Source organism: Eublepharis macularius, chromosome 19 (assembly GCF_028583425.1).
Source record: "Eublepharis macularius isolate TG4126 chromosome 19, MPM_Emac_v1.0, whole genome shotgun sequence".
NCBI classification, from domain to species: Eukaryota; Metazoa; Chordata; class Lepidosauria; order Squamata; family Eublepharidae; genus Eublepharis; species Eublepharis macularius.
Genome location: NC_072808.1, coordinates 19,408,709 through 19,433,133, shown reverse-complemented (window position 1 = coordinate 19,433,133; position 24,425 = coordinate 19,408,709). Strand labels below are relative to the sequence as shown.

At 46.4% G+C, this 24,425-nt stretch overlaps 1 protein-coding gene across 1 annotated transcript in view; it reads right to left on the bottom strand.

Moving 5' to 3' along the window:
• Positions 1-917: 917 nt before the first annotated feature.
• Positions 918-24,425, bottom strand: part of C3 (complement C3) — a 78,765-nt gene continuing 55,257 nt past the window's right edge. Inside the window, 12 exon segments of the mRNA XM_055003293.1 lie at positions 918-1,225; positions 3,232-3,367; positions 4,329-4,412; positions 7,632-7,718; positions 9,963-10,052; positions 12,127-12,232; positions 14,227-14,316; positions 15,468-15,555; positions 18,298-18,349; positions 19,755-19,905; positions 20,949-21,107; positions 22,322-22,485. Of these exon segments, the coding sequence (XP_054859268.1) occupies positions 1,084-1,225; positions 3,232-3,367; positions 4,329-4,412; positions 7,632-7,718; positions 9,963-10,052; positions 12,127-12,232; positions 14,227-14,316; positions 15,468-15,555; positions 18,298-18,349; positions 19,755-19,905; positions 20,949-21,107; positions 22,322-22,485 (1,349 nt within the window). The 3' untranslated portion in view covers positions 918-1,083.

Genomic DNA, 24,425 nt, shown 5'->3' with positions numbered 1-24,425 from the left:
GTGAAGGCACGACGCCCATTTCCCCCCTCTCTTTTGATACCAGCTTATTCTGTGAGTATGTATGAATCAAAGGTGAATAAAATAGCAAATGTTGTTAAAAGATGCTTTCTTGGATACTAAAAAGCAAAAGAAGCAATCAAACAACGTCTCTGGGATCATGCCCTACAATCAGACAGGGCACAGATACAGAAATAACCAACAATTGTGCAGCATGCCAAATGCTTCCAACCAGCAGATTATCTTAGATCCCTTGAGATCTTGAAATATCAGAGATCCTTTACCCTTGCACACTTCAATCCTTTACCTTCAGCCCTCCTGGAAGGCAGATACTATTGTGTTCCACCCCTTCAGTGGCTCTCCCCAGGCCATACAGGGAAAGTAGAGACTATTGAACATGTTGTGCTGCACTGCCCATTCTACAGTAACATCCGATCTTACTATATGGTGCCAATTTTGTCAACTTTACCAGGAAGATCTGAACATTGTGTCTCCCTCCTTCTTGCAGACTCTTCCCCAGAGATAACTAACAAAATTGTCAAATTTTGCCTTCAAGTGTGTGGACTACGCAAGTGGTTGACTGAGCCTCAATAACTTACTTCCTTGTTGGAGGAAGGTATAATCTCTCTGTCCACCCTACAACCTGCGCCCGCAGTTCTGTGCTCGCTGCACTGCATGTGCCCTCTCTATTCTTATTTTTATTGTTTTTAGTCTATTCTTTTTTTACTCTCTGGAGCTGTATCAAAATAAATTGATTGATTGAAAAGATGCTTTAGTTCTGCAATTCAACCTAATTACATAGGTTGTGCTGGTTTTTTTAGGATTTTTCTTTTGGACCAGCATGGCTGACAACTTCTTTTTATCTGAATACTGAAGCCACCTTAAAAGAGGAGTGTTTTTGGTTAACAATTCACATGCCATCACAGTCAGAAATCTGTTCTTTATTTTTATACATATATATATAAACAATGGAGGGAGGACAGAAGAGCAAACTAGCAAGATGGAACTTTGGGTGGGAAGATGTTTTCTCTGCAACATCGGCTTGGGTCCACCTTCATACAGTTGCTGCGGATGACCCTTCCCTGGTTAGTTGTCACAACCAAAAATGGTGATTCTGTTGGAGAACTCGATGAAGTCATTGCACAGGTTTTGATATTCCTCCTCCTGGCATTCGTCCTCTGTTGGCCACTTCTCAATCCATGTGTCCTTGCTGATGATGTAATTGACACTGGAAAAAGGAGGAGTATTTAGCATTCAACGCCTTTGCTCCCCTGGTCATTTGGCTAGATGGGACACTGGGAAGGAATGTACACAGAGACTGCTTGGCACATACAGTGGAGTTGTTACCACTCTTGGCACTTTGCAATCACAACCCAAGGCCTCCCGTGTTTCAGGAGAACTCTGGGCCCCATATGGAAGTTGGCAACCCTAGATGAATTGGGAGACACATGGCCAAGAAAGGCTAGCCGGTATGTGTGTGCGCACAACAGACTGTGCCTGCGGTGTGGTGAAAGGGATATGTGACCTGAGGAAAGGATTAAGAAGTCCATCCCTGTAGGAAGCGAATCATGCATACATCATATAAACTCGTTGTGAGGCTAAGACCGCGTGCCTGAAAATATTGTGCATTCCTTGTGAGACACAGATGCAAGTGTAAAGGAGCATGGGATCCTATGTGGGGTGCATGCATTTAATGATGTATGGTGCCTGGTTCCTTCAGATGTTCTGCTCCTAGGCAGAACTACCACCCATGGGGAATTAATCACTTGTGGCCCTGATGAACGGATTACTCCAGAACAGACATGAGTCTCAGCAGCCTTTATTTGCCCGAAAGGGAGAACCAGACAGGTTCCTTGTCTCTAGACAAGCAAATGCTTCCCTCTCTTTACCTCTTTTCTGTAGGTGGAAATACACATTATGCAGTACCTAGGGATGCTTAAGTGAACCTCATTTTATGTGCCCCTTAACTTTCCATGTACTCACTCGCACAGTCACACTTCAATTTGCTTTGCATGAGTACATTCGCACGTTTGATACCAGTTCCTCCTCAACTGCTAAAAGTATCCCACCTCCACATCCAGTCATTGAACTGCAGACACTTTCTCACACCTTACAGAAATGCAAACTGGCAAGTCAAAGGAGCCTACAGTACTTGTTCTTGCAGCAAAAACAGAGCTGAATTGGCACTTTGCCCTCCAAACTCACTCGCAGATGCATTCACACAAAGGGGTCTCCTGTGAAAGCGGCATGCACCCGTGCTGAGCAAGAGGCAATCTGCACATGAACTGAGGACCACACATAAAATCCTGCACTTGAGCGTCCCCAGGTAATTCACAACGTGTATTTCCACTGTATGTTAACTAGTTAAAAAAGTCTCTCATGGCTAAGATCCAGTTTCTAAAAGTTCTAAGCATGCAGAGAGATGGGCAAACAAGGGCGATTGGAGGAGGGAAATACAAAACAAAACAAAAAAACAAAATAGAAGTATATTTTCTGACTAATACTGATTTCTAAGTACTGAACTAGACATTACTTTTTCAATGACTTGAGTTGCAGTTTCCTTGTCCCGACGCTCAGTTAACTCAGTGAGCTGAAGGGGCCTCCCACCACGTTCTTTTCCTGAAGGGCTGAAGCCCCTTCTCTCCCTGCACCATAATTCTGATCCAAATTTGGACCCCCTTCAGCACTTGAAAGAGTAATTCCCAGCGACTGCCATCTGACCAAATGGAGTGAGAGTTGTGAAATCCTGACCCAACTTGCTTTAAAAAATGTAACATCCAGTTTGGCTCTGCAGTGCCATAACTTTGGGTCTTTCATGTCCAGCCCAGGTAGTATAATGGATCTTTGGTCTGCTAAGATACCCACGACAACGGCCTTTGTTACTGGTCAACAGCTAAATGGGGGGAACCGTCTTCGTCCACTCCAGCAACCCCAGAGGTGGTGGGTCACCACGTGCCTCTAGCGCCAGGGTTCTGGCACTGGGGTTCGCCCCACTCTGTGTATCCCATCAGAACATGGCAGCTATAGCCACAAGGGGTCCTCCACGGCACCGGAAACATTTGGAGACAGACAGTGATGGGCCACTTTTCATTTTGGGCTTGTCTTCCTGGCAGATGGTTGTTTCCAAAAATTGCAGTGGAACTTTTTTTTATAGATATGTTGTCAGTTGCTTTGTGAATTGATATTAGGAAAACAGGATACATATCAAAGAAAAGAATAAGATAGAAAACGTACTCAGTTTTGGTGGGCCACAGGTCTTTGCTGTGGCCTAAGATCAGATATTCCTTGTTTTTCTCCAGGTGCAGAGCCTCCCTGCATTTCATGTGGCTGATGAACTTGCGGAGTTTGGCTTGTGGATTTACGTCAGTCCCTGGCAGATTCAGGCAAAACATTAAGAAATAGCTGTCATTAGGACTGTGAGCTTGAATCGCCTTAACTGGTAGATCAATCAACAAATGCTAAACTGAAATAATTATCGAGAGAGGGGAGACACAATTTTAATCAGTGAGATGGAGAATAAAGCCAGACTTGCTTTGCTTTTTGAAAGCATTTTGCCCCAGGAGGCAATTATGAAATTCCAGTCAGTCACAAAAAGCTTTTATGAAGAACACCAGTTCTACTTTTCTGATACTGATGACCAGGGCTTTTTTTCAGGGGGAATGCGGGGGAACAGAGTTCCGGCACCTCTTGAAAAGGGCCACATGGCTGGTGGCCCCGCCCCCTGATCTCCAGACAGAGGGGAGTTGAGATGGCCATTATGGCACAGAGGTTGGAATCACCAACTGGACAGGCCAAATAACATCTGCCTTCTCAAGAACACATGTGGGACATATAGAGGTGTCTGTTAAGTATCTACAAAGATCTCACAGAATGCACATGGCCACATTCTGCATCTAGGCATTGCTCACAAATGTACAACCGCGCATGCATGTTGTTCCGATGTAAGCATTAATGACACATATAATGGGAAGTGATTGTGCGTAACCCAGATCAGAGGTTTTCAACTTAAAAAAAAAATCTTCAAGGAGCTCTTTTCAAATCCACCTGGTATCCAAGGAACCCCATTGCATTGCAGAGGATTCTGGGAAGTCTCCTTCAGTGCACATTTTGAAAGCATGCCTGAGAGAACAGCAACACACTGCTGTGGCAGGGGAACACACAGAGATAGCAAGGCACGTTGTCTGGCGGAGGGTTTCTCCGCTGTGGCACACTTTCTCACTGAAGAAGCCATCTGAAAATCAACTGACTGTAACTAACATGGGATATTTAAGAACAATGCTCCTGATTTTGTATTTAAGGGGTTTCCCCCCCTTCAGGAAAGAAATTCTTACCTTCTTTAATCACTTCCAGAACTTGCATCATATAGTTGTCATAACCATTCTCTTCTTCGATTTGAACAAGCTTGGTTTTGTACACTTAAAACAAAGACCGAGAACAGGCATCAGTTCAGAGCTGCTCTTGACACAGAGATTTCCCCCCACCCTGGCTTCTGGAAGCCTCCTGGCTTCTTTTCCCTCCCCCTGCCCCTTTAGAGCGAATAAAAATAAAAATTTGATTCTTTCTCTATCTTGAAGGAGAAATTGAAGGATGTGGCATAGGACGATTTGAGTGTGGCTCAGAAGGGAAATGGAAAGGGGGTCTTTCCAGGGACACCGCTGACTTCCTCAGGAAAATACAGTCCATTGACAACCTACCAGATGACACCATCCTAGCAACCATGGATGTGGAGGCTTTATACACCAATATCCCACATGCAGATGGACTGCAAGCCATAAGGAATATGATCCCAGACAAAACCACAGCACACCTCGCCACTGAACTTTGTCACTTTGTACTCACTCACAAAATTACTTCGAATTTGGTGACAGCTTATATCTACAGGTTAATGGCACAGCCATGGGCACACGCATGGCACCACAATATGCTAACATATTCATGGCGGACTTGGAGCAACGCTTCCTCAGCTCCCATCCACTGGAACCACTACTGTACTTAAGATTCCTGGATGACATCTTCATCATTTGGACCCATGGGAAGGAAGCCCTTGAGAGATTTCATCAGGACTTCAATAACTTTCACCCTACTATCAACCTGAGCCTGGACCACTCTACACAACAGGTACACTTCCTGGACACCACGGTACAACTACATAATGGACGGATAAATACCACCTTATACCGGAAACCCACAGACCGATACTCATATCTACATGCCTCCAGCTACCACCCTAAACATCCCACTCGGTCTATTGTCTACAGCCAAGCCTTACGTTACAACCGTATCTGCTCCAATGCTCTTGATCGAGACTCCCACTTAAGAGATTTACAACAAGCATTTTTGGGGCTACAGTACCCACCAAATGAAGTGAGGAAACAAATCAACAGGGCCAGACTAGTACCCAGAAACAGCCTGCTCCAGGATAAACCTAAAGGAACTAACAACAGAACACCACTGGTTGTCACCTATAGCTCCCAGCTCAAACCCATCCAACGTATCATCAGTGAGCTACAACCCATCCTGGAAAATGATACCTCTCTCTCAGAAGCCCTGGGTGGAAGACCTTTCCTTGCCTACAGACAGCCCCCCAACCTTAAACAACTTCTCACTTACAATCATGAATCGGCCAGCAGAGTCACCAGCACAGGTACCAGGCCCTGCAACAGACCCAGATGCCAGTTCTGCCCCTATATCTACCCAGGGAATACAATTACAGGACCCAATGGCATCAACTACACTGTCTCTGGCTCTTACAGCTGCTCATCCTCCAATCTGATATATGCCCTCATGTGCCAACAATGTCCTTCTGTTCTGTACAATGGACAAACCAGCCAACCTCTACGCAAAAGAATAAATGGACACAAATCTGACATTAGAAATGGAAACGTCCAGAAACCAGTGGGAGAACACTTCAATCTACCAGGACATTCCATCAAAGACTTAAAGGTCGCTGTAGTTCAACAGAAACCTTTCAAAAACAAAATCCAGCGGGAAGCTGCTGAATTGGAATTCATATGTAAATTTGACTCTGTCGAGCTGGGACTGAATAGGGACTATGAATGATTATCACATTATCACAGGTAACTGATTTCCTTTACAGAGGTGGGGTCTGGGGGAGCTCAGTGGCACCTGGCGTGGGCTTTCGGGGATCACAGTTCTCTTTGTCAGATGCATCTGGCGGGGAGAGCTGTGGTTCTCGAAGGCTGGTGCTGCAGTGGAATTGGTTGGTCTTGGAGGTGCTACTGGACTCTTTTTGATTTTGCTACTACAGACTAACACAGCTAAGTCCTCTGAACCTTTACAGAAGCAAACTGATCTCCACATCAGAAGGAGCTGTTTGCATCTCCTTATCAGAAGGAGATGTTTGCATCTACCCTGCCCCCCCTCCTCTATATCTGACCAGTTTCTCTTTTTGCCCTCCATGCATCTGATGAAGAGAACTGTGATTCTCGAAAGCTTATGCTACAATAAAATTGGTTAGTCTTAAAGGTGCTACTGGACTCTTTTTTATTTTGCTACTACAGACTAACATGGCTAACTCTTCTGGATCTATTTCCAGGCTGTGGGAAGGGCACCACAAAGGCTATCCCATCTGCTCTTTTGCAGAGATGCAATGGAGAAGGGGGAGGGGCAATGAGGAGCAGCAACAGCTGCAAGCAGAGTGAGCATGGGACACGTTCGTTCCTGGCCTACTGCTACTCTAGAGGGGCAGGGGGTGCATTTTTGTGCTCCCATATAGATTCAGTGCATGGGCTCCTTAAGAAATTTTGGAACTTAATCCTTGGTGCTGCTGAGGCTTCTGTTCTTTGTGCTGGAAGAGGAGGATTCAGCGCTGTCCCTTTCCTCTGGTTTCAGAGGGGGACAAACTAAAGAGCTAGAAAAATAGAGAGGTCAGGGCACTCTGTTGACTTTTTACTGCTCTGACTATCCTTTGATATGTAGATTGCTATTCACAGGATTTCCTCCTCCAGACTTCCATCCTCTCACTTCTTCTCTTCCTAGCTTTGTTCCAGGCACCATTTCTCTCCTCCTCCTCCCTCCATCTTGGAAGCATGGATGCAGGGCTTGTCCTAGCATCCATGCCCATTCTTAGACTAGATAGGTAGTTAGGATCTATCTCTCCTCCTTTCCTATCAGAGTATGGAGATCCTACAATAAAGAACTCTTATTTCCTTTCTAAATATAAACAAGTGTATGCTTTGTTATTTTCTCTCCTGCACACACACCAGCCAGCAGAACCAGCTCACAACCACCTATAATCACACTTTCACTGCAAATGATAGACTCTGCTAATGCCTCAAATATGGAATCCTTTAATTCTGGGGCCAACATACGATTTATTTATCACTTTGACAGACCATGCTGTCAGCAATAAGCCCAGAACCTCCTCATCAGCCCAACTCTAGAACCCTCAAGTTCTTGGGGGGGGGGGGGAAATGAAGCTCACAATAGATGCTATCAGAAAGCCACATCATAGAAAATGCTGCATCCACCGATTAGGCTGTGCGCTCTTTCCACAAGGCAGCTACCCAGGAGCCAAAGCCTGGGTGCGAGCTGATGTGCTGAACACTAACATTTCCAAGGACAGCACAGCCCCTTCCTCAGGCACACAAATTCAGCAATCTAACTGCGGTTACCGTAATCCACGTCTGGCCTGCAGGCTTGTTGAACTCGCATCTGTAGATCGACGGCTTCGTCTGCTTTGCTCTGCAAGTAGCAATTTTCTTTGGGAGAAGAGTTGGAGAAAGAAAAAGCACACAGATGATCATCTCTTTGGAAGTCACCTGGGTATTACTGACAGGGTGTACTATGAGTTGCCACCTTTTCCTTACCAGAACCCCGTGTGCCTAGGCAGAGAGCCAGGCCAGCCTCTAGTACTTCAGGTTGAAACCTGGCAGAACCTAGCTGGCTTTTCAGCCACCCACACAATGAATAGATCAGACCATTGTAGTTTCCAAGAGTCATATAACCCTGGATGCCTCTTCCATGGAGGGGGTAGACGGCTGATTCACAACTTGCAGACCATAATAGGCACTAGCAGGGGCAGAGGGGCCCTTTATACAGAGTGGCCCGTGAAATCGCACCTTTCTGGCCGCTTCACTGAAACCCCGTAGCCACTTTACGCTGTTTGCAGCTTTAGGAAAAAGTTTACTTTAGGTCTTCTTTAGAGAAGACAGGAACATAAAGCACACATGACCTAATAAATCTTAGCAAGTATATAAGACTTGAGAGTTGCAGAACATTTGCCAGTAATCTTTAGGATAACTCTGTAACTAGCCAGTATTATTGAAGGTGAGGATGGGGTGGGTTGAGAAATAGTGTCTTGCGCAGGTAAGATTTGAACCTAGGGCTCCTGGAGTCATAGTTACTTTGAGAACATAAGTAGAGGTGGTTGGGTTAGACCAGTGGGCCATCTCGTCACACACAGTGGCCAATCCTGGAGGGCCGACAGCACAGCACAGAGTCTGATGCCACCTCCTAGCACTGGCAATCAGAGGTTACTTTAGGGATCCCGTTCCTCCGGTGAGGGTGGGGGATCCCCTGCTTTCACCCTCCGGCCCCTGCCTCCACTTCCCTGGCCGGCAGGGGAAGAAGGCACAGGAACGGGCCTCCCGTCATCGCGCCACCCCAGAGGCACTCCCGTGCTTCTCCGAAGGCCGATTTGGGCCCCAAATGGACCAAATTGGGCCCGTTTGAAGCCCAAAATCAGCCTGCTGTAAAGCAGGCACACACCTCTGTGCCTGCATGGTGATGTCACCAGAAGGGACATCACCGGAAATGATGACCGTGTGCAATCGTGGGACTGCGCGCACTGCACATGAGCATGTAAAGAAGAAAGTAGGGGAGAACGAGGTCAGAGCCAGGGCTCTTGCCACCCCGCCCCCCGCCAGGAGGGTAAGGGGTCCTGGCAACCCTAGGCTACTGCCTCTGAAAGAGGAGGTTCCCTTTAGTCACCATGGCTAGTAGCCACTGATAGACCTATCCTCCACAAACCTATAATACCTTACAGTTAAGTATCGTTTATTTGACTCCAAAATATAGCATGATGTTACAGAGACTGATGGTGCATTGAATCGTTGGGAGGACAATTCCCACTGCTCAAAGGACAAAAAGAAGGAGCTTGACCCCCCACCAATAAATTAAGAATTAGGAAGGTTAAAGAAATCCCAATCAAAGGGCCAAGTATTAAAATTAATAAACATAAAGCATAAATATATATCAATATACCAAAATACATGTATTTATTACAGGATAATATAAAAACTATTACAGGCCCCAATATAGCCTCAATTCAGACTAAAATCATATAAAAACTCAAACAAGAACCTTTGCTACCGTGATGCAGAGGAGTTAGCCATGTTAGTCTGTGGTAGCAAAATCAAAAAGAGTCCAGTAGCACCTTTAAGACTAACCAATTTTATTGTAGCATAAGCTTTCGAGAATCAAGTTCTCTTCGTCAGATGCATACATGCATCTGACGAAGAGAACTTGATTCTCGAAAGCTTATGCTACAATAAAATTGGTTAGTCTTAAAGGTGCTACTGGACTCTTTTTGATTTTGCTACCGTGAGTGTGTATAGAGTGCCATCAAGTCATAGGTGACTCATGGTGACCCCTGGTGGGGTTTTCAGGGCAAGAGATTAACAGAGGTGGTTTGACATTGCCTGCCTCTGCAACCCTGGTCTTTGTTGGAGGTCTCCCATCCAATTACTAACCAAGGCTGACCCTGCTTAGCTTCTGAGATCTGACAAGAACAGGCTCACCTGGGCCATCCAGGTCAAGGTGCATAACCCTGACCAGATGCATATTCATGCTTTACATTTCTTAATTATAATACTTGGCCCTTTGACTGGGATTTCTTTAACCCTCCTGATTCTTAATGAACCCACTGCTCTCCCAGAGGGCTCCCCTGGAAATCTCTGTTGAGCAGAAGCAGTACTTCCTCTCTCCACTCTGCCCCACCTTACCTTCAGCACATCGACAGACGTCACCGTGGCAGATCTTATTGAGATGTTCGCTTCCACTGTCTGGATGGTAGAACTTGGTACAACGGTCATCTGAAAAGAGGAACAGAAAGATACATCCGTATTCCACACAGACTGCTTTACTGTCTCAATTCCTTAGGAGGATATCCAGGGCTTTTTTTCTGGGGAAAGAGGTGGTGGAACTCAGTGGCGGAACTCAGGACCGCACAATGATGTCACTTTGGGTCCGCTGGAACACGGGGGGAGTTTTTTAAAGTTTAAATCACCCTTGGCAAAAATGGTCACATGGCCGGTGGCCCCGCCCCCTGATCTCCAGACAGAGGGGAGTTTAGACTGCCCTCCGCGTCACTGAGCGGTGCAGAGGGCAATCTCAACTCCCCTCTGTCTGGAGATCAGGGGGTGGGGCCACCGGCCATGTGACCATTTTCAAGAGGTGCTGAAACTCCGTTCCACCACGTTCCCGCTGAAAAAAAAAGCCCTGAGGATATCTGTAAAGGAGAGCCTTAGGAAGGCGCAAAGGAGCAATGACATGTTTCTCCAAACATGTGGATAACTGACTATGTGGGCAGGGAAGTTGGAAGTGTATTTGCAGCACAAATTGTCCTTGGTCAGGCGGCATAACAATGGCGACTGCCTATAAGAGCTGAGTTGCACTTCTGCAAAGGAATTCTAGCAAGCGCCAGATGCGTCACACCACACTGCAGTGCATTCATGGCTTATTATCCTACCACTTTGCTCAGTCAAATTTGAAACTTTCCTCTGGCTCAAGGAGCTTTCCTTGAATGGAAAAGGCTGAAACTGGTTTTACCCAATCTGCATCCATTCCTTTTCTGAATCACTGCAAGCAAACCTAGGGGGACGGGCCTCAGAGTTAAAACACACAAGATGGATTTCATGAGGACACTCAAGAGAAGGGAGATGCAATGTTAGCCGGGAAGCTGAGTTCTAAAAGACAGATGGGAAGGCTTTGTCAATTTCTCCGCTCTACAGAACCAAGGAGATCGCTCCTTAAAGGTTTGTTTCCTCTTTGCCTCCGAAGGCTCTGTCAGTTTCACCTCCCCGTCTAGGAGGCAAAGAGGAAATTAACAAACCCTCTGAGGAGTGATCTCCCTGTCTTTTAGAACTCAGCTTCCCAGCTAACATTGCGTCTCCCTTCACTTGAGCATCCTCGTGTAATTTGTCTCGTGTGCCCAGGCTAATGCCGATTGCCACTTTGGGGCCAGGAAGCTCTCAGCTCAAGAGGGGAGGGGGAATGCAGGTAAAATCAACCATCTTGCATTTTCCAGCACTGCAACTATGTTGATGGGAGGAGGGAGCAACTTTACCCCCACCCCCTCAAAGGAAGCCCAGAGATCGACATAGCTGTTACTCCGTGCAGGTCCGATGACCCCAGGAATCAATGTATCCAGGGTCAGAAGAGATTGTGAGGTGTTGTGGAAAGTGTGGAACGTCAGTGGTCTTTGCATGAGTGGATCACCGGATCCAGCCCCGGTATACTAACCTCATAGGCGCAGACATCTAGTGCAGGCTAGTGCTAAAGCACAGGAAACCAGGAGTTGGAATGCTTGGTTGTATTTCCTGCTCTTGATGGAGCATTAGTTTTTTTTGGGGGGGGGGGGGGTAGAGCACAGAGTTGGTCTGTCAACCTAGGCAGATCATGACAAGGAGGGCAGGAAGGGTTACATCAGTGCTTAGTTCTCATGGCCCCTTCTTACACGCCCAGGCTAATGCCGATTGCCACTTTGGGGCCAGGAAGCCGTTTTCTCCAAACCAGTTCAGCTGGGGATCCTGACAGTGTTTTGCCATTTTCTGGGCATTGAGCAGAGGTCACACCACAGAGGTGTGGGTAGGGACGTAGTTGTGAATTTCCTGCATTGTGCAAGGGGCTGGATTAGATGACCCTGGAGGTCCCTTCCAACCCTGTGATTCTATGATTCTAGGGAGCTGGGGTGAGTGCTAAGGCCCACAGCGTGGTCCGTGGCTCCTGGTTGCCAGTGTGTAGTTTATTTCATGGGATTCAGTTCATCAAACGGAGACAACTAAAAGGGTCGTAAACTCAGAAACGTTTGGTGAAGTGCTAATTCCATGATATACAGTTATATCTCTGCCATGCTGAGATCACTGGAGGAGAAGCAATTGCCATTACCTATGGAATAATAGCTGTACACCGTAACAGATCCTGGCTGAATGAGGCTGGCATCAAAATACTTGTAAGCTTTGAATTCCAGACATTCATCCTCCACATGAGAAACCTGGAACAGAGACAGAAAAAGAGAAAGAGAATACATCACTGGGTGCCAACTTTCCACTGAAGAGAAATCATTTCTTAACTCAGTGGGTTGCCCTCGGAGAAAATGGTCACATGGCTGGTGGCCCCACCCCCTGATCTCCAGACAGAGGGGAGTTGAGATTGCCTTCTGCCCTGAGTGTTGTGGAGGGCAATCTCAACTCCCCTCTGTCTGGAGATCAGGGGGCGGGGCCACCAGCCATGTGACCCTTTTCAAGAGGTTCCGGAACGCCATCCCCCCCCCCCGCGTTCCCGCTGAAAAAAAGCCCTGCCTGGGGCAAACCTGAATGTGACACCAGGGCCGTTTCCAGACGGCTTACCGGCCCCAGAACATCGCGCCACGTTGTGGGGAAAACGCGAAATATCGCGTTTTCTCGTGCGAGTTTTGCGCGACGTCGTGTGACGTTGCGCAAAACTCACGCGAGAAAACACGATATTTCGCGTTTTCCCCGCAACGTGGCGCGACGTTCCGGGGGCCAGTAAGCCGTCTGGAAACGGCCCAGATCACTTTACGATTCAACAGAAACTCATGGAATTTCCATTGACTCCAACAGTGGTGAGATGTCAGTTACGGGTTTGTCCTGGAAATGATGCCACACTGTCAGTCCCCCCCCCCCCCCGATCTCCTGTCAGGTGCCAGCCAGCACCTGGAAACCCTGAGTGTATGAGACCATAGGTATAGGTAAGGCCAGCAAGTTAGAGTGTTTCATAAAGTCCAACCTAGATGTCATGCAGGAACCTTGGCAAGTAACCTGAGGCCAGAATGGTGACTGAAGATTTTACTTTGGCCAGACTTACAGCGTTAATTAGAGACAAAACACTCATTATATTCATGGCAAATTGGAAACCCTTTATGGACTATCTGCGAGAGACCAAGAAAAATGAACGAATGATTTCTGGTTTTGATTTTTAAGAATAAGGATGTGAGATATCAAGAAGATGAGGCACAGAAAAAAAAATTATTTAGACCACTAGCTGATTGATAATAAAGAAGGAAGTACTGTAGGCAAAAACTGTAATGGATTAATAATTTGCCTATTATGTTTTTTATTGTTTTTTTATTTTGTAGTGTGATATGTAGGCCATTGGTGGTTCTTTGTAGTTGTGTTCTTGTTATGTTTTACTTTCCTTCTTTTGCTCTATCTTTTTAACTTTTCTACAATAAAAATAAAAAATAAAGAGAAAAAAAAAAGAAATAAGACTTTACTTCTTCAGTGTAAGGCACTGGGTTCTCGAACGCCTTACTCCCTAATGTGAGCAACAGTGCCACCGTGCAACTGGCCAGTTCAGGAATTGCAGCTTGGGACAAATCCACTGGGCAGAGCTAGGACTATATAAGCGCTACCTTCACAGTGGGAGGTAGACGTGCTCCTAAATCCTACATCCTTGCCTATAACAAAAGGCCCAAGCTTGGCAGTTCCTGCATCTTTGAAACTGTTGCCAAGGCCAGGGAACCTTTTTGGCCCAAGAGACAAATATTAATAATTTTAAAAAGCGATATCTCCCAGGAAAGATGTTGGCGTGCCATTAAAGAATAGGGGAGGGAGGAAAAGATAAGGGCTGTGCTTGGCCAGACACACTGGGAGCAAGAGTGCCTCGGACAGGGCAGATTTTCAGGTTTGGGAGGAAACAAAGAGCATTAGCAATGCCACTTTCTCCCAATAGTGCCAGTCCCAGAGATGCTGCCAGTGCTTTAGGGCATACCTTGGTTCCTTGGGCAGAATACTGCAGTTTGGCACACATGCCGGGGGACTGCCTACTGCTGGATTTATCCGTTGTCTGATTTACAGCCATGTTTCCTGATTCTGACCCTGTTTGCTGTGTTGAACTTGAATCTTTCCCACTCCCATCTGATGACTGCGTATGCTTTCCTGGCCTTGCTAACATAGTTGCTCGCCTCTTTGCCAGTTCTGATATTAGGCCTCAAGCAGACCATGGTGACAACAATGGCTTCTTTACCTTGTCCAGATAGATGATGAGGTTCCCTCTTTCAGACAGTGTGTTGTCGATTTCAAACTTGGAGATGTATCTGTCGACCCCTTCAGAAAGCTAAACGTGGAACATAAACATGAGGCATTAGCAGAACACAAAGGAGTGATCATTCATGAGTAGAGATGGGCACAAAATGAACCACGGAACAAAATTCCATACAGAACGGCTGGTTCGTTTGAAGAGAAACATGCGTTCCGTGGGACCATGTTTTTCCAGAACAAACAAATTTTTCCAGCTATTCCATGGCCGGTTCGGAGTTTCACAGACCCCACGCCAGTTTCAGCCCATTGGCTGAACCCAGCGTGGGGTCTGTGAAACTGACAGCCCCTTTCTTCTGCAGCTCTGGCAGCAGGAGAAAGAAGCTGTCAGTTTCACAGACCCTGTGCTGGAACTGACAGCCCAGGCAGCAGGAGAGAGGGGCTGTCAGTTTCACAGACCCTGTGCCGGTTCCAGCACAGGGTCTGTGAAACCGACAGCCTCTTTCTCCTGCTGCCCAGGCTGTCAGTTTCACAGACCCCATGCTGGAACCGGTGCGGGGTCTGTAAAACTGACAGCTCAGGCAGCAAGAGAAAGGGGCTGTCAGATTCACAGCCCCTACACTGGGTTCAGCCGCGGGGGTCTGTAAAACTGACAGCCTCTTTTCCTGCTGCCCAGGCTGTCAGTTTCACAGACCCCGTGCCAGTTTCAGCCCATCAGCTGAACACAGCACGCGGTTTGTGAAACTGGCAGCCTCTTTCTCCTGCTGCCCGGGCACCAGAAGAAAGGGGTTGTCTGTTTCAAATGCCCCACTCCGGCTTGAGCAGCCAGTGCGGGGCAGTTAAAATGCTATGAACCACGAACCACGAACCAATTCCTGAACTGGGAAAAGGTTGGAAGTTCGTGGTTCGAGCTTCTGTGGAATGCTACAAACCACGTATCATGTGGTTTGGGGTTTTTTTGGTTCGTGCCCATGTCTATTCACAAGCTCCCAAGAATCATGGACAGAAAAATGCAACTGAACTCTGAACCTTGTCAGGCAAAAAAAAATCACGGGCCCCTCATCCCTGCAGGGCCCCTAGGCTTCAGCCTTGTCAGCCTTATGAATAATACAGCCCTGGGTGCACCCCACAAGTCTTGGAGTTCACCACTGAACAACGGGAACTGGCCCAGCAGCCAACATATAAGCAGCTGTTTCCTGTATTTTTGCTTTTCACACACAGACCACCTACCTTCTTAAGATCGTCAGTGGCAGGTCCGTAACCAGTGAGCATGGAGACATCAATGATGGTCATTGTCGAATCAACCAGACCCTGATACCTGCAATCAGAGAAGGTGGAAAAATGCACTAAGAACGGACTTCTTACCTCAGAGTCTCTCTACAGAAGACATCTTAGATGGGGATGCTCAAGTGAAAGATCTGACACTTGTTCTCCCATTGTGGATACACATGCACTGCTAGGGAGACGGGGTACACTTGAATATAAGAAAGTAAGGGCCAAACTACACGTGATGAATGACACAGGTTGGACACTTGTCAGCTTCCCTCAAGGTTTGATGGGAAATGTAGGCTGCTTGGCGGAATGTTGGACAAGTGACAGTTGAAAAGTCCATTGGACAGCAGTCAGAGAGCCAAGCTGCAAGACCAGGACGCCTTCATTTCCCATCAAAACTTGAGGGAAGCTGACAAGTGTCCAAGCTGTGTCAGGTGTCACTTGTAGCTTGGCCCTCAGTCACTTGAGTATCCCCGTGTAAGATGTCTTGTGAAGAGAGGCTCACAGAAAGGGATTCATGTTTAGTTCCATCCACTCCTCATACTGTGGGGGCCAAACTATATGATACAGACCTGCACCTGCAGACCTACAATGCCACAAAAAGCATCTCTGGAGCTGTTTTGCCTCCAGTAATGGAATGAGGATGACAACTTCCTCCCTCAGCATTGTGGTCCCAATCCAAATCAGGCTTTTTTTTTTAATTACTAGAACCACAAAACTACAAAAAGGAAAAAGTGGGAACGGAGAAGGGGAAGAAACAACACATAACAACACAAACACTACATCTACAAGTAATGCATTCCCTTCTTACTGGAATTATTTAACATTAGAACTTTGTAAAATGCTGTTAGATTGGTAGATCTTATAAAATACAAACTACAATCAGGATTAGGTCTTCTTCCCCCCTCTGGGTCTCGGTCGCAATTCTCTCTGAACAGCTACAGTCACTGTGCTCGTTCCCTCCTCCCCTCCCCCTTCAGGCTTGAAATCCTCTTCTTCTTGCTGAAAATCTTGGTGTTTACACACAAAGTCCCTTAGCTGATCTTCTGATGTTATCTTGTGAGCTTGATCTTTATAGCTAAACCAAATACCTTCCGGAAAAAACCATTTGTACTTTATTTCACGTTTCCTCAGAAGAGCTGCAAACCTTTTATATTTAAATCTTCTTTTCCAAGCTATAAAAATGGAACGTCCTTCAATATCTTGACCTTATTGCCCAGAAAGTCCAAGTCCGCATTGCATGAATTATATAGGATGGTGTCCCGGATCTTCTTAGATGAAAAGTCAATAATAATCTCGCGAGGCAGCTGACGCTTCGTTGCATATTTTGAAGAAGCCCGACGGACTTCCAAAATGGCGCTTTTTAACTCTTCTTTAGTTGCCTTCGCGGGTATCGCCAAAAGTTCCGACACCAGATCCTTTAAATTCCCATTTTCCTCCTCCTTCACATTCTGGAGACGCAATATTGTCTGAGCATGATCCACTTGCAACCCGATCAGTTGGTTCTCCAACAGCTTTAGGTCTTTGTTTGTTGCCCTCATGAGTGCTGCGTTTTCCCAAGCAGACTTTTCCGGGGGGCCCTCCCCCCGCTGCTTCCTTAATGGTTTTCACTTCACTCTCAATTAAGCCAACCCTTTGATCAGTTTCGTTTAACTTGTCAACAAAGGGCTTTATGGCTTCGACGACCAACCGCTTTACTAGTTCCTCCAGAGACTCTCCTTTCCCCTGCAAAGCAGCCGAGATAGATTTGCCCATAGCGGGGCTCTGCTTTTTCGTTGCCATCTTAGGGGGTGGAATCCGCCAGCCAAGTTTCGATACTCAGTGAGGGGGAAGAAATCCGAGCCTTCTTAGCTTCAAATCCCACCAATCCTTCGCATACGCTTGTAGTAACAGAAGGGATTCGCTACTTACAGGTTTTCACCTTAGATCTGCTTTTTGCTGTTCTCCATGGCCTGGCAGCACGCGAAGTGCTGCGCAAGTCTGCCGGCCTCCATAGGAGCAAACGGGCAATTTACCCCCCGCATCGATTTCGGGGGGTTCTTCCCGTCGCGCTCCGGACCCTGACACCCTCATTGGGAGTCTTGGGGGCTAACCTTTGCAGGTCAGCCGCCCGGTCAGGCTGCTCGGGCGCTTCCTCCCGGACCTGCGGAGAGGAGCGTCCGACATGGCCGAGAAAACGAAACCGAATCCCAATCCAAATCAGGCTTGATGGCACTTGGGGAATTAAGTTCTCCACAGCTGCCTTGTGGTTGTGAATAATGTGATTTGGATTAGGGGGACACTGACTAAACTAAATTACACGAAACAAATTACACGAGGACGCTCAAGTGAAGGGAGAGGCAATGTTAGCCAGGAAGCATAATTTGAATTTCACCTTTCTCTACTGAGCCGACAAAGATCACTCCTCAGAAGGTTTGTTAATTTCCTCTTTGCCTCCACAACGGCTCTGTCAATTATTAACAAACCCTTTGAGAAGCAATCTTTGCTGGCTCGGTAGAGAGAGGTGAAATCCAAACTACGCTTCCCAGCTAACATTGCATCTCCCTTCACTTGAGCGTCCTTGTGTAATTCATCTTGTATAGTTTAACTCTCTATTTCTGGCCAAATAGTTTGGCCATAGCCGAGGCTCTAAGTGTAGACAGCCAAATCCATACAACTGGGCAAGACATTTTTAGGGACAAAGACAGATAATCTCTCTCTCTCTCTTTTAAAAACTTCTGCTTCCTTCCACTGATACTCTGAACTGCCATAGCAAACCAGAGTTACCTTTAATGTCCACAGATCTCACCTGGCACAAATTTTGATCTTGATCGCTCCCTGGACTCCTTCTATTGCCTTACCTAGAAAGTGGTTTGAGAGAAGAATTAGCTTTTTTGCATAACACCCATGTCATGTTAAGCTGCTAGGAAGCGAATGTTCACTGGACTCCACAGCCTGTGTGAAAAAGGATTCATCAGCCAGTCTCTGGCTTGCCCACTAAAAGCCCCTTTCCAGAAAAATACGATGCTAATGAGTTCTTATAAGCAGCGGATAAGCACATATTAATCTAACCCTTTACTGAAGCTGGTACTGCTGGCGTTTATATGTTTGAAGGAAGAGTGGTCCTTGTATCCTTCTCCCAGTACCTTGATACAACTTAAGATTTTTAGCACCTGGCACAACCTAGACACGTTAAAGCTGCATAATATCTTCTCCATACTACCTTAATATAACTGCATATTTGAGCTGTCAATTATATCAAACTACTTAGCATCCAGTCTGAAGAAGAGTTCTGATCAACTTGATAGCTTGCTGTCTATTTTGTGATTTTTTTAAAAAGTTGGATATACAATAACAATAACAACAACAACCATTCAATTTATATACACCTTTCAAGACAACTTAACATTCACTCACAGCAGTTTCCAAAGTGTGTTATTATCCTCATGACAATCACCCTGTGAGGTGGGTGGGGCTGAGGGCCAAACTACAAGTGACGAATGACACAGGTTGGACACTTGTCAGCTTCCCTCAAGTCTTGGTGGGAAATGTAGGCCGCTTGGAGGAATGTTGGACAAGTGACAGTTGAAAAGTCCATTGGACAGCAGTCGGAGAGCCAAGCTGCAAGACCAGGACGCCTACATTTCCCATCAAAACGTGAGGGAAGCTGACAAGTGTCCAACCTGTGTCAGGCGTCACTTGTAGCTTGGCCCTGAGAGAGCTCTGAGAGCTGTGATTGACTCCAGGTCAGTTTTCCTGAAGGGCGGTATATAAATCAAATGTTGTTGTTGTTATTAGGAATGCTAGTATAGATATCCCATCTCTTGTGTACATACAGCTCATCCCTATTGCGATTTAAATAACATTGCTGCAAATTTCAGGAATTATGCAGCCATTATACTAGAGAGCCCCATGGTGCAGAGTGGTAAGTGGCAGTACTGCAGCCCAAGCTCTGCCCACGACCTGATTTTGATCCTGGTGGAAGCCAGGTTCAGGTAGCCAGCTCAAGGTTGACTCAGCCTTCCATCCTTCCGAGGTCGGTAAAATGAGTACCCAGTTTCCTGGGGGTAAAGTGTAGATGACTGGGGAAGGCAATGGCAAACCACCCCGTAACAAAAAGTCTGCCAAGAAAACGTCGGGATGCGATGTCCCCCCATGAGTCAGTAATGATTCGGTGCTTGCACAGGGGACTACCTTTACCTTTTTTATACTAGAGAGCAAGAAGGTAGCTTTTCTAGCAACTCAAAGCCCACCATGGGGACTTACCCAGTGGGAAGTGAGTGGCAGTAACTTCCAGATCAAAATTCTTGCAGGGAGCAGCCTCCTCCCGGAGTTTTGCATTGTACAGCGTCACCACAGTCATCGTGGCCTGCCCTTGGCCTGTTGCTTTCACTGTGAAGTCTTCGTTGATCTTGGTCTGGAAAGTAACCAAGATGAACACTTAACACATATTGCGCTAATTTTAAATGCGCTAATGTGTACGGTGGAAGAAACAGTAAAGTTGTCAGGGAATCATATCAAGAAGATTGTTCCTCACCAATTGCTTCTTAAATATCACCACATAATTTATGGAATAGTTTAGTGGTCCACAACGTTACTATAACCCCAAATCCTAAAAATCGGTAACCAGTGCAGCAAAATCACCTGGAGTGCATTTCCATCACTGCCCAAGCAAAATTGGTAAGCAGCACAGCTGGGTTTAAAAAGAAGCTGCCGTAGCACAGTGGTTAAGTGGTTCGGCTGTGAATCAGCACTCCACTGGTTCGAATCCCACTACTGCCCTGGGTTTGAGTAGTTAGTAGGTTACAGTGAGATTTCTCCTTGTCAATTTTGCACATGAATGGGACAGAGAAGAAAACACCCACCCACCGTGCTGCACCCCATCATGTCTAATCAGCCCAATTATTCCACAAACAAGAGCTCACCCAAAGACTGTGTTGGACACAACATTTGGAGCTCACCGGCACACTTTAAAAGCAGTGTTACCTGTCCTGGGTGTGGGTTCTGAACTTGTGGATATTTTTTGGTAAGCTCTGTTCATGGATACGGCTGTAAACGTGCAACTAATTTCCACAAAAGTGACCTGTCCCAATCACGTGGAAAGAGGAAGCGGGAGTTGTTGTTAAGAACAAAACCAATGTGCAGATCTCTTTGTCCCCTTCCCTGCCTGCAGTTTACCACGGTCTGCCGCCACCATGACCCCATGGGTGTTTTTCTTTTCTAGGAGCTGTTTTTTGTAAGGAACATCTCTTGGTGGGAACGGCCTGTTTTTATTTTAATAGGCTAGTTTAGAAGACACTTTAAAATGATGGGGGCAACCTTAGTTTAGGTTTCTCTTCAGATTTTAGATCACTGACTCCCCCAGAACTCCAACTGTACCCACCTGGAGCCCTGACAAGAAGGGGGGCTAATAACCGACACCACGTGTCAAGTGCAAAATTTCTCACAGCACTACCATACCTCTTCTGATCGAGCAAGCAAGGCACTTTCATAGTCAATTCTCCATCTGACTGGAGCAGCACGTCCCGGCAATAAAAGAGAAACGTCCAATTCCATGTCCTTATGGAGTGGGATGTCTGTCTGGTACTGAGCAAGAGCTTGGAAGACCATGATGGTGGACTGCAATGGCAGGAAGAAAACAGAGCAAGGGAGAATGTTTATCAGCAGCTCTCTCAACATAGCCCTGTAGAAACAAAGATCCAGTTACACAGGACATGGGCGCATTGTGGAACACGGGAGAAGCTTCACACTTCAGACAGCAGGCAAGTTGAATGCATGCATGTACCTGGCACAGGTGTTTCCTGCAGCAAATGTGTACACGGTGGGCGTGGCCATAGGCACTCTAGTCGGGATCCAACACAAAATGTGGAGTTGCCCTGAACGTATGAGTATTTTATTTTGCCAACCAGGCAAAAGCGTCCCTTCTTCCAAAGGATTAAGTGTTGGGGAAGTTTGATACAAATTCTGCCTCTGATCTCCAAAGGCCTGGGCCGATTCCAGACGACTAACCTGAAGGCGCTGCATGCCGCCATGTTCCTAATCGCGACGGGGAAAATGCGAAATATCGCGTTTTCTCGCGCGAGTTTGGCGCGACATCGCGCCAAACTCATGCAAGAAAATGCAATATTTCGCATTTTCCCCGTCGCGATCCGGAACATGGCGGCATGCAGCGCCTTCAGGTTAGTCATCTGGAATCGGCCCTGCTCTCTAATGACATTATAAAGCAATGAATATGAGCTCTCGTTCAACTGCATCTTTTTTTTATCTCTCTACACAAGAAGCCTCAGAGCATGTTCGTCAAGTGTAGAGAGACATAATATTAGCTGGGAAGCATAGTCTAAAAAGACAGGGTCAGCGGAGATCACTCCTCAGAGGGTTTGTTAATTTCATCTTCGCCTTGTGGAAGGTTCTGTCATCTGTCATCACTTCTCCTCCAGTCTAAATCTGTGTGGGATCGTAACCCGACAGCAGTGAGGAATGGAAAATGGGTTGGAGCTGTCTTCCAGAGCTGGGCTTGGACCTGGAGAGGTTATAAAGGCTGAAGTTTCCCTTCTGGAATTTCACAGCCCCTTCACACAGCTCCAGTGTATAGCAAAGCCTTTGCCCTGCTGATGGCTCTGTCTTTTAAAAACTACCCTTCCTGGCTAACATTGCATCTCCCGACATTTGTTCCTCACCTGTCAGATGTCTTGTGTAGAGAGACTCAGGGAGACCAACTCAGAGAAAACTAGGGGATTCTGTCCAGTCTAAAGTATTCCCCACCCTACGAGATTTGCTCTTCAGAAGCAGCTCCCTATAGCCTGCCATCAAAGGACGGTAATGTGGCTGCTCACCTGAGTATGCCCGTATGTCCCCCCATAATAATTCTGCGCTGTCAGCCATCTTACAACGGGAGCAGCTTGGTCAAACTTCTTCAGTTTTAGCAGGGCCAGAAGACCGTAGGAGGAGCCTTCAATGTTGTAAGTATGAGCACCGCGTTCTTCCCACCGATTTCCATCTAAGTATCAACAGAGCAACAAGCCTTCACTAAAGCAGACCTTTGGGGCATACAGATTCATTCTGCTAAGAAGCCCAGCCAAAACCTCATCAGCCCTGCCAAAACCTCATCAGCCCTGCCAAAACCTCATCAGCCCTGCCAAAATCTCATCAGTTTTCATTTAGACCTGTGTTGGCCTTAAAAGGCTTTTACATAAACTTGGTGACTTTTGCAAAGAAGAGGCATTAAACATCAATTATGCCAAGACAAAAGTCTTGGTTTTTAGAAAAAGACCTCGTAGGTACAAGCGGACCATAGATGGAACCAACATAGAAGAGTGCAGCACCTTTAAATACCTGGGAATTACCTTTAGCGAAACTCTGTCTTGGAGGGCGCATTTGGCAATAACCAAATCTACAGTTCTTAGATCAATCGGTGCCATTCTGAAATTTTACTACAGAAAAGGAGGTTTTCTAAAAGACCCAGCACTGAAAATATACGTAAGCAAGGCTATTCCTCAGCTCCTTTATGGAGTAGAGGTCTGGGGTTGGAAAGATTGTTTAATTTTAGCTTTGGAATCTATCCAAAGCCATTTCCTAAGGAGAATTTTAGCTTTACCAAAGGGTACTCCTGCAGCTCTTATGCGAGCAGAGCTTGGCCTGCCCTCAATCAGAGCCCATGTACATCTAGCCCTGCTTAGATTCTGGAGGAAGGAACGTAATGACAATACCAATCTATTGCACAGGTTATGCTATGAAATTATACATTAAAATGAGGCTGTACAGCTAGCCAGCTATAACAACATCCTTCAATGTTACTCCATCTGTGACGACTCCCAGGGTGTCCCGGCTGCTGGCTTTAACATTCGGGAATGGGTGTTCCACTGTGACACCGTAATGGATAGGCAGGCGATCTCCTATTCTAAATTCTCCCCATGGTTTAAAATTTTCAAGAAGGACCATGTTTGAGCGCCCTATTTGGTCAACATCCTTCCTCACAATCTCAGAACAGCCCTTACCTCAATTCGGTTCCAAACTATGCCCACAGCGCTGCTAGCTGGGCGCTATGCCAAACACCTCAAGCCCTCTGCTACTGTATTTGTGGTGCTCACGTTGTGGAGGATTTACCACATTACCTACTATCCTGCCCACTTTAATGCAGAGCTGAATAAATTCCTAGAAGAGTTTTTAATCAGTTTAAACTCCTCTTCAGACTCTGAGAAGTTGTTTTTCCTCCTGTCTGACACTGCTGCATTCGTCTCTTATAGAGTCTCTCTGTTTGCCTTAGAAGCCAAGACAATCCGGGCTAGAGTTGTGTCCAGAGACAGCAAGGGTTTTATCTGACTGGCATTTTCTGCCTAGATCATTTAAATTTTTTAATATTTGTACCTATGTTTACATTCGAGAGTGTATATCTGTATGATTGTAATGGCGTTTGGCCACCAACAATAAATTTATCATTCATTCATTCATAAAAGTTTTCATTTAGAGACTGCCTGTGTGCTGTCACAAATAATAAACTAAAAACGGTCTGTCCCCTGCCTGTTGACTGCCAGCCCAACCCCCAAGTGAACTGCCAAGATGCACATTCCATTTACAATTGGGAAGGACCATGTATCACAGATAGGGCTGACAACTCAATTGTGAAATTCTTGGAGATTAGGGGACGGAGCCTGGAGAGAGCATGGTTTGGGGATGTGAGGGGCCTCAATGAGGTATAATGCCCTAAACTCCACCCTCCAAAGCAGCCCTTTACTCCAGGGGAACTGATCTCTATCATCCGGAGATAAGTTGTAATTCTGGGAGGTCTCAGCCCCCATCTGGAGGTTGGCTACCCTAGAGAACATGGCCTTAATTAGCTAATTCTGATGGACCAGGGAGAGAGAGGTAACCCTGGCTACACCACTCATCTTCTTCATGTTCAACTGCAGGGGAGGGAGAGAGGTGGCCAAAGGGGACTGG